Source organism: Microtus oregoni, unplaced genomic scaffold (genome assembly GCF_018167655.1).
Source record: "Microtus oregoni isolate MIOR12 unplaced genomic scaffold, Mior012 000027F_ref0000203, whole genome shotgun sequence".
Classification (NCBI taxonomy): domain Eukaryota; kingdom Metazoa; phylum Chordata; class Mammalia; order Rodentia; family Cricetidae; genus Microtus; species Microtus oregoni.
The window spans coordinates 15,905,626-15,920,964 of NW_024543086.1; the positions used below are offsets into that span (position 1 = coordinate 15,905,626).

At 47.1% G+C, this 15,339-nt stretch overlaps 1 protein-coding gene across 2 annotated transcripts in view; it reads right to left on the reverse strand.

Moving 5' to 3' along the window:
• Sh3pxd2b (SH3 and PX domains 2B) overlaps positions 1-15,339 on the reverse strand; it is an 83,784-nt gene that overhangs the window by 20,150 nt on the left and 48,295 nt on the right. For both annotated transcript variants that reach the window (XM_041676301.1, XM_041676300.1), the window contains exons 5-8: positions 10,890-10,981; positions 10,017-10,042; positions 3,818-3,952; positions 11-115 (exon numbers count right to left, since the gene is read on the reverse strand). In XM_041676301.1, the coding sequence (XP_041532235.1) occupies positions 11-115; positions 3,818-3,952; positions 10,017-10,042; positions 10,890-10,981 (358 nt within the window). The remainder of the gene's footprint in view (positions 1-10; positions 116-3,817; positions 3,953-10,016; positions 10,043-10,889; positions 10,982-15,339) is intronic.

Below are 15,339 nucleotides of genomic sequence, written 5' to 3' on the forward strand. Positions count from 1 at the left end.
TCCTTCCTACCTTCCTCAGGCTGGAGGGAAAACTCATCTTGCACACCGTCCTGGCCCTCGAGGCAGGTCGCAGGGACCCAGCCCTGTTCTTCGGCAGTGCTGACAAACCACCATCCTGCAAGCAGAATGCAAGGCGCCATCAGTGGGGCAAGAGTGAGCAGGTAATGATCCAGCTGACCTTTGACACACGCGGGACTGTGCTAGCGGTGCCCTGAGGGCAGCAGATCCTCACAGACGGCGGTTCCTCATATAAAGGCTTTAGGACACACCTAGGACCCTCCCACACTCCTGTAGATGTTAATTCATCCGCAGGGGACTTCTGCCAATAGGATGTCAAAGCTGTGAACAGTTAGGCTGCACATCTAGGGGTCATGGCAGGGAAAAGCTCTGGACATGTGCGGCGCAATCACATTTCCCCCTTTATATTCTATCCATAGTTGGCTGAATCCAAAGATGCAGAATCCACAGGCATGGAAGCTCTGTTTTGCCATTCAAAAGTTAATGTCAGGCTAAAAAAAATAACTAGTTTGTTGGGTAGACTACAACTCCCAATAGTAGCTACTAATTGCTAAAAAACAAGCTAACTAAAAACATGTTCCTGAGCCTGGGAGCCTAGAAACTGCCTGCCATTAGCAGGGCGTGCAATGGACTGCTCACCGCACTTGTATGACTTTGTATGACCTCCACGTGCTCATCCTCACTGCACGCGAAGAAACCGAGACACAAAGAGGATAACACATGTGGGCGTGGGATTTTATCAAGCTTGTGGCAGAGCTGGGGTCTGTGCTGCATCCTAAGGGCACAGGCCTCAAAAGGCACCAGTGCATGTCAAGAGGAACCAGGCTGCAGGCATGACTGCTCGACAGGCTTTATACTCGCACCGCATGCTCTCTGAGGAAGGGCTGCTGCGGGCCCCATGGCTTCCACCCAAAGATGCATGTTCTAATCCCTCTATGTCTGCTTTTTACATTTGTGTTTACCAACCATGAAATAAAAAAAAACCTAAAAAAAAAAAAAAAAACCCATGGGCTGGAGAGATGGCTCAGAGGTTAAGAGCATTGCCTGCTCTTCCAAAGGTCCTGAGTTCAATTCCTGGCAACCACATGGTGGCTCACAACCATCTATAATGAGGTCTGGTGCCCTCTTCTGGCCTGCAGACATACACACAGACAGAATATTGTATACATAATAAATAAATATTAAATAAATAACAACAACAAAAAAGATTTCTTAAAAAAAAAAAAAAACAAACCCAAACCTCCATGTGTCCTGAATACATAGACTCTTAATATTACTCCTTAAACCAGCGGCTCTCAATCTTCCTAATTCTGTGACCCTTTAATACAGTTCCTCATGCTGTAGTGACCCTCGACCATAAAATTATCTTGTTGCTACTTTATAACTGTAATTTTGCTACTGTTATGAATCGTAATGTAAATATCTGATATGTAGGACATCTGATATGCAACCCTGAAGGGGTCGCAACTCACAGTTTGAGAACCTCTGCTTTAAACAAACAGTAAAGTAACTTTTCATGTGGTACCCACATTACAGGAAGCATAATGCCACCTAGAGAGGATGGTCAAAAGCAAACACTCTGCCTCTTTATATAAGGGACTGGCACATTATCGTTTCAATATAACTTTCTGTCTCACATCCTTCCTAGCAACCCATCCTGGTGGCCCAGGGAATGACCACTCCTTTCTTTGTGTCCCCTGGTATATATACAACCTGTACACATCTCTCTTGGGAACTAGAAAACAATAGAGTTAGGAACATAGAAAAACCATAGAGTTAGGAACAGTGGAACTTCAGCTCTACATCCTGCAGAGACCTGGGGGCAAATGACAAGTCACTTGGGATCCGGTTCACTCAGCTATAGCACAGGGATTATTGTGAGATTTTGTGTGTTCTTCAGTTTCCATCCACGGGTCACTATGCCCATAGCTTTTGTGACTTGGGTGGCTAGAACACTACTGGGGCCCCTTAGGCCTCAGAAGACTGGGATGCAGTCTCTCTCTGAACTTCTCTTACCTGCTTCCTTTTCCTGACTAACGCAGGCATGGGAGCGAGGATTTCCCTCCCCCAAGGGAAGTCATAGAAGCTAAAAATAAGCTCTAATCTCTTTCACCTTGGAGCTGCTGGCTATAAAGAAATTAAATTTTCTGACCTACTTTGATAATAGGTTATAAAATCCTGTTTTAGAAGCATTCCTACCCCATATTCTGGAATACGACACAGAGGCCAAGCAGCGTCTGGCTGAGTTGCCTGCCTGGCTTTCCCAGTTCCAATTAGCATTTGATCTGACCCCTTTTATTCAATCACAGGTCAACACAGCTGCCAACTGTGCCTCCACAGTGAAATCTCTGAGAACCCCGGGGGTTTGGAGAGCTTGCTGAGCACAGGCATTCCTGGAGGGCAGCACCAATCGAGGGCAGGGAAGTGCAGCGTCTCTTCCACCGCTTGCCTGTGCAGCCCTGCACCTATATCCTTTCGAGCATCCTTGGCACTGACCCTGCAAGCAAGTTTCTCTTGGTCTGATAAGCCACTTAAGAGACAGAGAGACAGCGGCTGTGTGAACCATGCTTGATAGCCAGTTGTAAGAAGTGCAGGCAGAACAACTGGGTTTGTACCTGGCTAAGAAAATGCTACCACTGGGTGGGCAGTGTCAAGACAGAATTGGACTAAAGGACTTCAGGTGCTCACTGAAGAATTGAGTGCTGCTTGTTGAGGGAGAAATCCTTGTATCTTCCACAGTCACAGATATGACCTCGGGAGATGATGTTGGAGCAGAACTTCCTTCCAGTCATCAAAGCTTCTAGATTGCGTAATTATGGAGGTTTGGACGGCTAACACCAGCCTCATGACTAATGGTGACGTGACCCGGAGGATGTCGGAAACATCATCTTCCTGTATTCTTGGAAACAGGGACCGTTCCTAGATTGCAAAGTCGGGTCTGATTGGCTAACACTGGTCTCACGATTAACATGAGTAATGGTAACTTGAAGGATGCTGGAAACATCGTCCTTCCATGGTTATGTGGACATAACTGGCCTTCGGGCTACCACAGAGCATGGTCCCTAGCCACATAATGAGCCACTGGGAACCCAGGTGGGGAAAAGGGCTGCTCATTCCCTGCTTTTTCTGCATGGTGTGATGGCTGCTCTGGAGCTAAGAGAGGAGGAAGAGGGAAGGAAACGCATTTCTGGAGCACATGCCGTGTGCCGAATTCAGGCTGAGGCGCTCTCTCTACACTAGAGCGCTTACTCTTTCGACAGCTCTTTGATAGTTTTCTGTGAATGACAAAACTAGTGGCCAAAGGCCTGAAGTGGCCTGGATTAATGGGCAATGTAGAGTTCAGTCTCAATCATCCTACCAACGGATGTGACCAGTGGTCCTGGGATGAGATTGGTGAGGGGACAGGCAGATGCCCATCCTCTCTGAACAGTTTCTTTTTCTTTTTTTTTTTTTTTGAGACACAGTCTCTCTATGTAAAATCCCACAAGTGCTGGAATCACAGCCATCTCCCTCAGATCTTCAGACTTTTAGAGGGCTCCCAAGGGAAATCAACCAAAAAATTCTCAATGGAGCGACTGACTCTGCTGACAAGTACTTGAAAACCAGAAGGGATGTTTACGGTAGTGTCAGAACAATGGTGACATTGGACCCAACAGGCTGCCGAGGCAGTGGCTGTGTGCCCTGTTTGGCTCTGGGGAGCCAGGCCAGGTTGATCTGCTTATCTGGAGTTTCCACATGCTCCTGGTTTGTGGGGCTTGGTGATGATACAGGGTGTGGGGAAGGTGGTCCAGGTCCTTACCTGACTCATTCTTCTCTATGATGTCCACGACTTGGCCCACACTGAGGCTGATCTCTGAGCTCTCCTGCTTCTGATAGTTTGCCACCACCACATACTGCTCCAGGACCATGGGGTCCACCGAGGTCAGGTCACTCCCTGTAGACAGCAAATGCCATCGGACATCCCATTAGCGCCTGTCCATGCATGGCAGAGCAGGAACCAGGGGAAAGGCTGGGTCAGGGGACTTCCTAAGTAGAGAGAGGATCTGTCTCATGTCCCAGCTCCCATCCTTTCATTCTCTCGTTCATTTGCTCACTCAGCCACCAACATGTGCAGAGAGCACTGGGGTTCCCAGGGGTTCCAAGCGAGTGAGATGTGGCACATGCCCAGAAGCTGGCTGCTTGGGGGAACTCAAAAGGATGGTTTAAATGTTGAGGCCACCATCCACCCAACCTCATCCTAAATCCCTCACCTATAATAAACTCATCAGTCTCCAGAGACACAGCACATATTCTGTTGGGGTTCACAGGCACAAAAATGGATGAAATGGAAGACTGCCAGTCTCAAGTAATGGGGGGATAGACATATGGAAAGTATACATTTACATAAACATACATGCACACATATATACATACTAGAGATCAAATCGTATAAGTATCACTTTGGAGATATCCAGCACGCAGCACAGAGAATGAACAGGAAAGGCAAAGTTGTACCAGATTAGTGGTCAGTCAGACTTCCCAAGGAGTGACAGAAAGGAGATTAATGAGGGAAGGTATCCTGGGAGCTGGGGAGAAGCAGGGCAGGGAGAGTCTTCCATGATGGGGGAAGGCCTGGGAACCTTCAGGAACAAGTTGAGGCTGGGAGGCAGAGTTCTGCCAGAAGGGCGTGGCACTGAGAGAAGTGCCTCAGGAAAACACTGGTCGGAGGCCAAGGGCTTGATAAGTTTGGATTTTTAAATCCTGAGGAGTTGATTAAGAATTCTATGAAGGGGGAGCTGGAGAGATGGCTCAGTGGTTAAGAGCACTGACTGCTCTTGCAGAGGTCCTGAGTTCAATCCCTAGCAACCACATGGTGGCTCTGATGCCTTCTGGCATAAAGGCATACATGCAGATAGAGCACTTGTATATATATAAAATAAGTAGATAAATCTAAAAAGGAAGAGTTCTATGAAGCGAATAGCAAGATTTTGAGCTGGACAAGTGACTGACTGCCGTGTAGAGAGAGGCAGAGGCTGGGGAAAAGCACTCCAAGCTGAGGGTGCAAAGCTGTTAGGCAAGAGGCAGTGGTGGCATTGGAGCTGGGCAGTGAGACTTGACAAGTGTAGATTTTCCCAGAAGGAAAAAGCGTGGGAAGCGCTGTCAGGCAGATGGCTTCCCTGGTGAGCAGTGTGTGTGACACCCTGGAGTTGTGCACTTCTGCTACCCACCAAGACAGATGGGTATGCACACAAAAATACAACACAGAAGACTTAAAAGGAACATCTCAGTTCAGAGACGTCAGAGAGAAGGGGCCGGCACGGCATGTGGGGGCAGGCCTACTTCTTGGCTCTGTAAGCAGGTTCTGGCCACCGACCCTTTCCTGTTGTGGGACGGAAAGAAGGCATCTGAGCAGGGACCACCCTAGTCACCTGCACCTGAGTGGAGGAACCATGAGGGGACGGGAGAGAAGGGATACAGGATGGAGTTGCCAAAGAAGGCTGGATGGGAGGAAGCCTGGGAAAGAATGCCTTTCATGGGCTGTGGGCTATCGCAAACCTTTCCAGCTTCATTGTGCCTGAGGTGGTCACTGCCTGTTACAGGTAAGAAAAGAGGCTGAGGACAGTAAGTGAATTGTCCTGTACCACACAGCCAGGTGTGGAACTAGATGAAGGATGACAGGGAAGGAGGCAGTGACTGAGGTCTTCTGCCTTTCTTTCCTTGGCAGTTCCTGAGTCCACCCGAGGGCCCAGCCAAGCTGTGTCCTTTCTTTGCATTTCTCAACAGTTATTGTCACCAATCCTAGCTCTCCATCATCTACTATCTCCTCACAGGTGAACAGTTCACCAAAGCCAGACAGCCATATAGGCTGGCGTCTGAGACAAGGCTGGCCTGGCCCTACTGGACCATGACCTGGTAGAGAAGCTCCTGTCGGGCTAACCTGATGTGTTCTGCTTCTCCAGGACCCTGTGCAAGGAGTCAGAGAGCTGAGATGTTGGCTCTCTGGGGTCCTGACCACTGCAAATGAAGGTTCTTTTCTTTTAAGGTGGACAGAGCAAACCAGAGTCTGCACTGAGGACCAGAAAGTCCTCATTCTAATGGGAACCTCCAAGTGTTAGACTCCTAACTGGCTCCCTGCTGCCAACCTCAGTCCACCATGCTGTTCATGAGGTCCTGTTCTTCAGGTCATCTGGGTCGACCATCCTCCACAAACAAGGCTCTCACCTCACCTAAGAAAAGCCTAATGTCTGCAAAGCCCTGCCTGACCTGCCCCTGGTAGCCAAGCAGAACACATTCCCCTACCCCACCTCAGAGGGCAGAAGGTTACTTACCTCCCGCTCTCATAACTGTATAGGAACAAGATGGCTGACTTCTGACTGGCTACACTGAACACTTGGTAAGGGATGAGATTTAGAGTCAGTGGGTATAAATTTAGGAGCATAAGCACCTGCTTGGTGCCCTTATGGAGAGAGGCTTGCCCTGTTTCACCTGTTCATTTCTCCTGGCCTAAACGGCCTGTTGTAGATTTTCCTGTTCTGGCTTAGATGCCCATGTTCTAGCAGGAATCCAGAGACTCGTTTCCGGTTTGCAGGTTTCTAAAATTGCTTTACTTATTTATTTTATATTATGTGCATGAGTATTTTGTCTACATGGGTGTATGTATACCAAGTATCTGCCTGATGCCTGCAGAACACTGGATTCCTGGAACTGCAGCTCCAGACAGCTGTGAGCCCAGACCATGTGGGGGCTGGAAATGCAATCTGGGTCCTCTACAAGAGCAGCAAGTGCTCTTAACCGCTGAGTCATCTCTCCAGCCCGATCTACTCTGAATGATTCTGAAAGTGTTCATAGATGAGGAGGAGAGAGAGGAATAAGATATTATTGTTAGTGACAGACTGTATGTAAATTATCTGTATATTTACTTGGCCCTTTAGAAAACAATTTATCAATTCATGGTCTAGACTATGGGTGGTACCTAACAGGGCTCAATAAATATCCAAACGGAAGAAAGAACATTTAAAGACTTAGATCTAAATGACTTCCTGTCTTAGCAAATATCAAATATCCCCCACCCCACCCCCAACAAACAGGGTTTCTCTGTGTATCCCTGGCTGTCCTGAAACTCACTATGTGGACCAGGCTAGCCCTGAACTCAGAGATCCAACTGTCTCCGCCTTTGGAGTTCTGGGATCAAAGGCATGTGCCACCACTGCCCACATCTCCCCTTTTATTTTATTTTGCTTATGTACCTGTTTGCCTTGACATTCCCTGGGACCTATCACTGCCAGGCACACAGTAGGAGCTTAGTGTATACTGAGTGACAGAATCAGGAAACCCAGAGGGCAGAGTGTAGGCCTTCGGTTGCATGAGCAGAGCACTGCAGGGCACAGGGCTCAGGGCTGTGGCTTTGGGCTTCAGACTGCAGTTTTCTGCTGGGGTTTTCTTCAGAAGCAAGAGCAAGGAGCTGCTTTACAGCACTGCTTCCAGAGCAAGTTGTCTGCGTTTTACTCAGAACACCCCACTTTTATCAACACTAAGGACAAGAGTCCTGGTAGTACGTGATTAGACTGGGAACCTTAAAGGAGACTTCAGGTATCACGTTGGGACCCCTACTGGTAGAGTGTGATATTGCAACTAAGCATGATTATAGTTGGTAGCAGGAACATCTGAGGCAGATAGGTTATAGAAGTTGCCAAGGATGAAATCAAGAGCCCTAGACTATATCACGTGACCAAGGAATCGACAGCAGAAGGGTGGTTTTTGTCATTAACACTGAAAGTATTCTCAAGCCACACAGTGTCTACTATACCAGATAAACGTTTGAGTTAGGTGGTTTTTCTTTCTGATGACATGTCTTGAATTTTTAAAACGATGAGTAATGCCAAAGTGAGGTTTTTTCCTCCCATAAGAATCTATAAATAAGCAAAAATCAAGAAGAAAATTTCTTGCAAGCCATCAGATGACCTGCTCAACTGTGGTGAGCTTTTTTTTTTGGATGAGCAGAATTTGAGGCCACATGAGTAAGTCTGCAGGAGCCAGCTGGCTGTGACCAGGCAGTGCTAGGGACAGACAAGCCTTCTCCCATCCAGAGTGTATCACTGAAAATGTAGGAGTTTTTAATTGGAATCTCTTTAAAATTCAATCAAGAAGACTGGCTGTAAAATCAAGGCAGTGTCCACTGGTCAGATAAATAAGGAACCCTTCAAGGGTTCAGAGTCCGAATGAAGAAGGTGCCACATTCAAGCTAGTGGGACTATAAATAAACCTGAGACCCATCATTGCAGGTGAGTTATGTCAACCACGGTCACCACAAATTAGAGCCTGGGCTCTCTTTTCCAGACAGGTCCCCTTTTACAAGCCTGTTCCAACTGGACACTCCTATTTTCACTAACCAGAGCTGCCCACTCCCTCTCTCCTCTCCGGCTCCTTCTAGGGGAGGTTTTGCATACTCAAAGCCAGAAATTCTGAGACCAGCCCTGAGGCAGCTGCTCTCTGCTAAGAAAAGAAATGTGTCATTATCCCTGGCCGAGGGACATTTGCAGCTTTAGCAGGATGCCACGGTTGTGGCCAGTGCCCACTAAACGCCAAAGGAGAGCCAGACGCTGTCAGTGAGCACACGGGGCTGGGGCAAATCCCAGAAGTTGTGCTTCAAGGAAAAATGTACGAGGAATAGCTTCTGTCCTCGCTTTCCACCATGATCAGCCTAGAGGCCTGAAAAGCTGACCCAGGCCCTGCTCCTAGCAGAAAAGAGAGACCAAAACCCCGGAAAGGTGGACCTGCTCCCAGAGATATCTGGATTGAGTGACAGGCTTGAGTGGTAATGAAACAGCACCAGTTAGATATTACTATTAAAGTGTTTTACATCTACTACTATAGAGCCTCTGATAATCCTATAAAACACATTATCATGTGTGTGTGTGCACGCATGTGTACATGCATGTGCTTGAATGGAAACCAGGACCTTGGGCATGTTCGGCAAGTGTTCTACCACTGAGCCATACCCCAGACCTGGATGTCATGCATGAGGAAACTGAGGTAAGGTCATCAGTTTTCACTTCTGGAATCTCTGCCTGCACCTCCTCCTTTCCATGCATGGAGTCCCTCAAACTTCCTGGGTGTTCAAGGAGAACAGAGGGCAGGGCTCTGGGCTGCAGCAGCTAGGAGGAGCATGGGTATTAAGAAGAGATGGCCTTGTGACCTTGTTTTTAGGGTGTACAGGCATGCATCACCCCCAGGTCCACCTTCTCTTTTCCATGGCCACCTCTGCTGGAAGAGTGGCAACACCCTAAGAATAGAAAGGCTGTTTGAAGAAAGCTTCCTGGGTGAGAAAGGAGCCCAACAAGGCTTGAGTGACAGGCACCAAGTCTGTCTGCCAAGGACAGTGGACTGAAGGAAGCTGAGAGGCCAGCCAGAGCTGAGGCTGTCAAAGGACCAGATCTGCAGCGGACTTCATCTCCCTCCCTCAATGCTTGCTGTCCTCTCAGCATGGGATTCCCTTCTCTTTTTGGAAAGCTCAACCTCAGTCCCCATGCTTCATGGCCTCTATCACCTCACCTCTCCCTGTATTATCTCACCTCACCCCCCCCCCCCCCAGCACTGGAAAAGGCTCTGAGTTTCCACACTGCTTTGTATAAAGTGGAATGGAGTACAGAACCCTCTACAGCATGGTTAGGAAGACATCTGTCTTCCCATGCCACAAGGGCACTCTCATCTCATCCACTTCATAATAGTTTGTCAAGGGATAAAACAGCCTCAAATCCTTCTTCTGGGAGACGGGGCCAGGTATTAGTTAATTATCAGTCATCAGCTCATCCATTCAATCGTCCACATACGAAACTACCCATTCGTCCATTCTTTATCTGTCTATTCACACATGCATCCAACTACATGCCCAATTACCATTCACCTGACTATGTATCCATCCATCCATCCATCCATCCATCCATCGTGGTGTTCATAGTGTAGAACCCAACTAGGGTACATGGCAGGAATGAAAAGAAGAGAATGGAATATATGCTTACCTGATTTCTTCTTCCCAATATGCTCCCTGTATAGGAGATAGGAGTGAGAGAGAGCCAGTTAGTCCTTGTTATGTTCTGATCTGATTCCATTAGGATGCTGAGACTATCTATTTCACAGCTCACAGCATCCTCAGTGTTAGGTAGAGCTGAGATTCTATTAGGACGCTGACAGTCTCCACCCCATAGCATCCTCAGTGTATGTACTGAGCTGAGATCCCATTAGGATGCTGACAGTCTCCACCTCACAGCATCCTTAGTATAGGGTATTAAGCTGAGATCCCATTAGGATGCTAACAGTTTCCACCCCACAGCATCCTCAGTATTGGGTACTAAGCTGAGATCCCATTGGGATGCTGACAGTCTCTATCTCCCAGCATCCTCTGTGATATATATTGAGCTGATTCCATTAGGACGCTAGCAGTCTCTATCCCAGAGCATCCTCAGTGAGTTAACGAATCTAAGCCTACCCCAGGAACCCAGGCTTCTTCTAAGAAAGATTCCTCTTTGATTCTTCCTTTATCTGATAAGTGCTTCAGATCCTGGGACCAAGTTTTCTATGCATTTGGGAGAGTGGAGCCCCTAGGAAAGAGTCTCAGTCTACTCAGCCATAGCACTCTTTCTTTGGTAAGCATGGTGCTAGTGTAGAAGAACTGGAACGCTTAGCCAGGTTCTAGTCCCTGTTAGATGGGACCATCCTTACCCATGTACCAGTGCCTATGCTGGCTGCAGGCAGTGAGGCCCTGTGGGGGTCAAGACAATGAACTCTGGCTTAGTTTATACTCCGCTGACTCTGGGTCCCTGTGGGTCAGAAAGGACAGCAGGAGGGGAAAAGGGAGAGAGGTTTCCCCTGGGGAAGCCCACAGACCAACTTACTCTTTGGGAGGGTTCAGGTCCTCAGGTCTTGTCTCAAAAAACTGCAGCACTTCATCACACTGAGAGATGTAGGGGGGCAGTTGGATCAGGGCCTAGAGCAGAGACACGGGTGAGCCCGAGGAAGGAGAAGGCTGTCACCAGTGCTTCTCAAACTCAGGAAGGCATTAGGACTGCAGAGGGGGATTCTGCTCTGGAATATTAGTCTAAGATGTGCTGCATTTGTTTAGGTCGTGGTACAATGATGCAAAGATGTGTTGCATGCTTTTATGTTGCATTTGTTTAATTCTGTAAAGCTGTATTACTTTGCCTGCCTAAAATATCTGATTGGTCTAAAGAGCTAAACAGCCAATATCTATGCAGGAGAGGGATAAGCAGGGCTGCCATGCAGAGAGAATGAATAGGAGGAGAAATCTAGGCTTGAGAGAAGAGCAAGGAGTGAGAAAGGAAGGAGAGGATGCTAGGGGTCAGCCACACAGTCAGCTAGGGAGAAAGGAAGGAAGGAAGGCAAGCATATATATATGAAAGGTAAAAAGTCCAGATGCAAAATGTAGCTAAAGAGAAATGGGATAATTTAAGTTAGCTAAAACAAGCCAAGCTAAGGCTAGCCACTTATTTGGGAGCTGGGTGGCGGGCCCTCAAAAAGTAAACAAACAAAACCAACTACAGGATTTCTAAAGCATAGATTGGGGTCCATCAGAGCTTTTCATTTAGCAAGCCTGTGGTGAGGCCTGGGAACGGGCACAAGTTTCCTGGTGATGATGATGTCTCTGACTTAGAGAACATACACATATGCATTCTTCGAGATGTATAGAGATAATACACTCTGCTGGCATATGTGCAAATACTATATGTTCATATTACACAGTCCAGCCCAGAATGTACATGCTATTTTAGAAAGTGGTGCTTGCACTAACATCATTCATTTCATCTTGACCTATCATCTTCTGTCTGTCATCTCTACCACACCACTGGAGAACATCTGGAGTGTGTCCAACACATGTCTGAATTTTCCAAGCAGAAGCTATAAATTTCAACAGTTTCGATACAGGTTGGATGGAAATTTCCAGAATGATGGAGGCTGAGCATGTCAGCCTCCCATGGGGCAGTTCCTAGCCACTGGCAGAATGGCTCACGTGGGTTACAACACAGCCAGGCTACATCCACCGGCAGGCTGCATGAGGTGAGGCAAGAGCAAAGGAGGCCAAGGGCATTTGTTCTGTCTGCTGACCTACAAACAAGTACTCAGTCAAGGATTTAACAGGCACCTTCTTTGTCCAGTGCTCATCACAGAGGTGGCACCACACTGAAAGAACACCACAGTTCAACAAACATTTAGTTAAGGTCCCCTCCTCTCCTAGAGTGGGTTCTGGACCAGAAAGATGGAAGATGGAGGTGCAAAAGGCTCGTGGTAGAGCTGGTCCCTGCTCCTATAGTCATGGTGTGTGTGAAGGGTGTTCTGGAATAATCTTTTTTTTTTTTTTTAATAGTGAAGATGAGTGTTGCCAAGGCGCCTTCAGGTTGGTTTAATAAAGAGCTGAATGGCCAATAGCTAGTCACGAAAGGGTTAGGCGGGACTTCCAGACAGAGAAAGAAGGGGAGATGAGTCCAGGCAGGAGAGAGACACCAGAAGACATGGAAAGGAAACAGTAAGTGCAAGATGGAAGAGAGGTAAAAAGCCATGAGGCAAAACATCGATTAATGTAAATGGATTTATTTAAGTTATTAGAGCTAGTGGGACAAGCCTAAGCTATAGGCTGAGCTTTCATAATTAACTATAAGTCTCCATGCCATTTTTTGTGTGCTGGAGGCCCGAAGAAAAATCTGTTTACATATGGTGTCCAACATGGGGGCTCAAATATCCAAACACAGTCTGAGAAAGCTACACAAAGTTCTGGACAAGGAGCCAGATGTGGTTTTCTAGTCCTGCAGTTCTCTCAGGTGGGCCAGTGCTCTGTGTACAGAGGTGCAGCTACTGGCTGCTGCCAGTGGGCTGGAGCCAGCCACCATGTACCAGTGCCATGTGCTAAGCTGAGTTATGTATGGCAGCTGACATGGTCAGAGAATGCCACAGGTACTCAGTAAAGACAGATCCAGACGAACAAAACCTCTAAACAGGTCACTGTGTGTTTTAAAAATGTGTGAAGGTTTAAAAGAAAAGAAAATGGGTATAGAAAGTTGTAGAAAAAAAGTTTATAAATAATACAGTCTTTAAAGAGAAAATAAAATAATATAAAAATGATATTCCACATAAAGATGGAAAATACACAGGGAGTCTGGATCCTGTATGGCGCCTTGTTAACTCTGAATTTCTTGACTGCTGATAACAACAGCTTCTGAGAGACATGGGACTGTAAGAGGGCTGCTGAATTACACCAGCCTAGATACTTCAGGAATGCCTTAACTTTAAAATGAAAGTCAAAAACTGTATTTCACTGGGGAAGAGGTTATGCTTTTGTTTCCACAGAAAATGAAAAAGCTGTGGATTCATTCAAGGTTGATAGAGATCAGGTTTGATCAGGGGAGACCCTTGAAAATCTGGCTATGGACATAAAGAAATAAACCTAGACAAACGACAAGACAGGTAATGTATATTTACCAAGAACCCAAGTCCTCTGGAAGAATAGCCAGTGTTCTTAATCACTGAGCCATCTCTTCAGTGAGTTTCTGACCCAAGCTTTAAGCTACTTCTACAAACTGAAAGTGGAAAGATATAACGTGAGGTGGGCAATGGTGCTGGAAGCCCCCTCCGTGGTCACTGTCCACTCTCCACCCCATATGGCTTGTTGATAATTTCTTGAGACTTTATTTACTTTTATTTCATGTATGTGAATGTTTGCTTGCATGTATATCTGTCCACCAAGTGTGTGCAGTGCCCAGAAAGCCAGAAGAGGACAATGGATATCCTGTGACTGGAGTCATAGACAGTTGTGAGTTACAGTGTAGGCACAGGGAATCAAACCCAGGTCTTATGGAAGAGGAGTCAGTGCTCTTAACCATTGAGCCATCTCTCCAGCCCCTTGTCAATCATTCTGATTTGCCATGAAGCATCTCCCACTCTGCATCTGGCACTGGGATTGACCTTTGCCAGGAAGAAGGGTCACACTTTCTTGCTCCGCCTCCCTCTTTGATGCCTCTCCTTTTTTTAATTCTGGGGGGTGAGTGGCCATCCTTCTGCCCAGGACACCTGCTGCCTAGGGAGTTGTGATGGGATGCCCGTTGAACTGTGCCATGCCCAGCTGTATGGCATATAGACACCTTACATCTATCTAGTCTCTAACAGCAATGGGCTCCTCAGCAGAACTCTCAAAGATAAACTAATGCTTTCTCTAATGAGTGAGGCTTTGCTCTGGAAGGACAATGCACTGCTATAGATTGAGCCTGTCTGGCATATTTTGCTCTTTTGTTTTCCCCCATGAGTTGGGAATGTGTAAGATGTTCTTGCTTGGCACCATACTCTACAACTTCCCAGCTTCCAGAATCATGTGCCAAAAGAAACCTTTCTTTCTTATTAGATATCCAGTCTCAGACATTCTGTTATGGCAACAGGAAATGAGCAAGACCAGGCTGTACTCTGATGTCCTGGTGCTAGAGGTGTAGTTTAGTGACAGAGCACCTGCTTAGCATCCTTTAATCCTAGCACTCGGGAGGCAGAGGCAGGTGGATCTCTGTGAGTTTGAGGTCAGGTTGGTCTACATAGTGAGCTCCATGACAGCCAGAGATATACAGGGAGATATTGTCTCAAAAACAAAGAAAAAAAAAAAGAGAAAAAACCCAAACCAAATAAACAAAAATCTCTGGTAACAAACTGAACAAAACCCAGTTCATTCTAGAAATGAGTCCTTCAAGGTGTCAGCCATTCTGTCTTAGACCAACCCCACAGTCTGCAGCCATCAGCAGCACCACTGTTGGAAATGATGTTCTTCCTCGGCTGGAGAAGTGAGATGTATTCTAGAGATATTCTGACTCCGGCCCCTGTGTGAACAGAAGCCGGCGAGACTGTGTCTGTCTCACATCCTTCACAACGGTGCCCTGGGGCTGCGTCTCTTCTTGAGGGTTTTATAGCTGGGCTCCGCTGGTCTGCCCCAGAACGTGCTGCATCTGTCGTGGGCAGCCGCTCGTGCCAAGTGCTGCCAGACAGACAGCTGGTATTTCACTGAGCCCCACAGCAAGCTGAGTGGCTGTTTTTAAGGCCACGTGACAGTAGAAGCGCATCACTGCGGCAGGTTCAGGAGTCATGTTTTCACTGTGTCTTTCTATAGACGTAAGTTCTTAGATGAACTGTGCCCAAATAAACACATCTTCTTTGTGGTCAGTATCTTTTACATCTTTAAACACCCTCCATGCCTAGAGATGGGAAGCTTTTATTTTCTAAGAGCACTGCCTCTTACTGTGAAGACTTTAAGCTCCTGGAAGTGGTCCCACTGCTATGAGGGTGCAATTAGTTATCTTC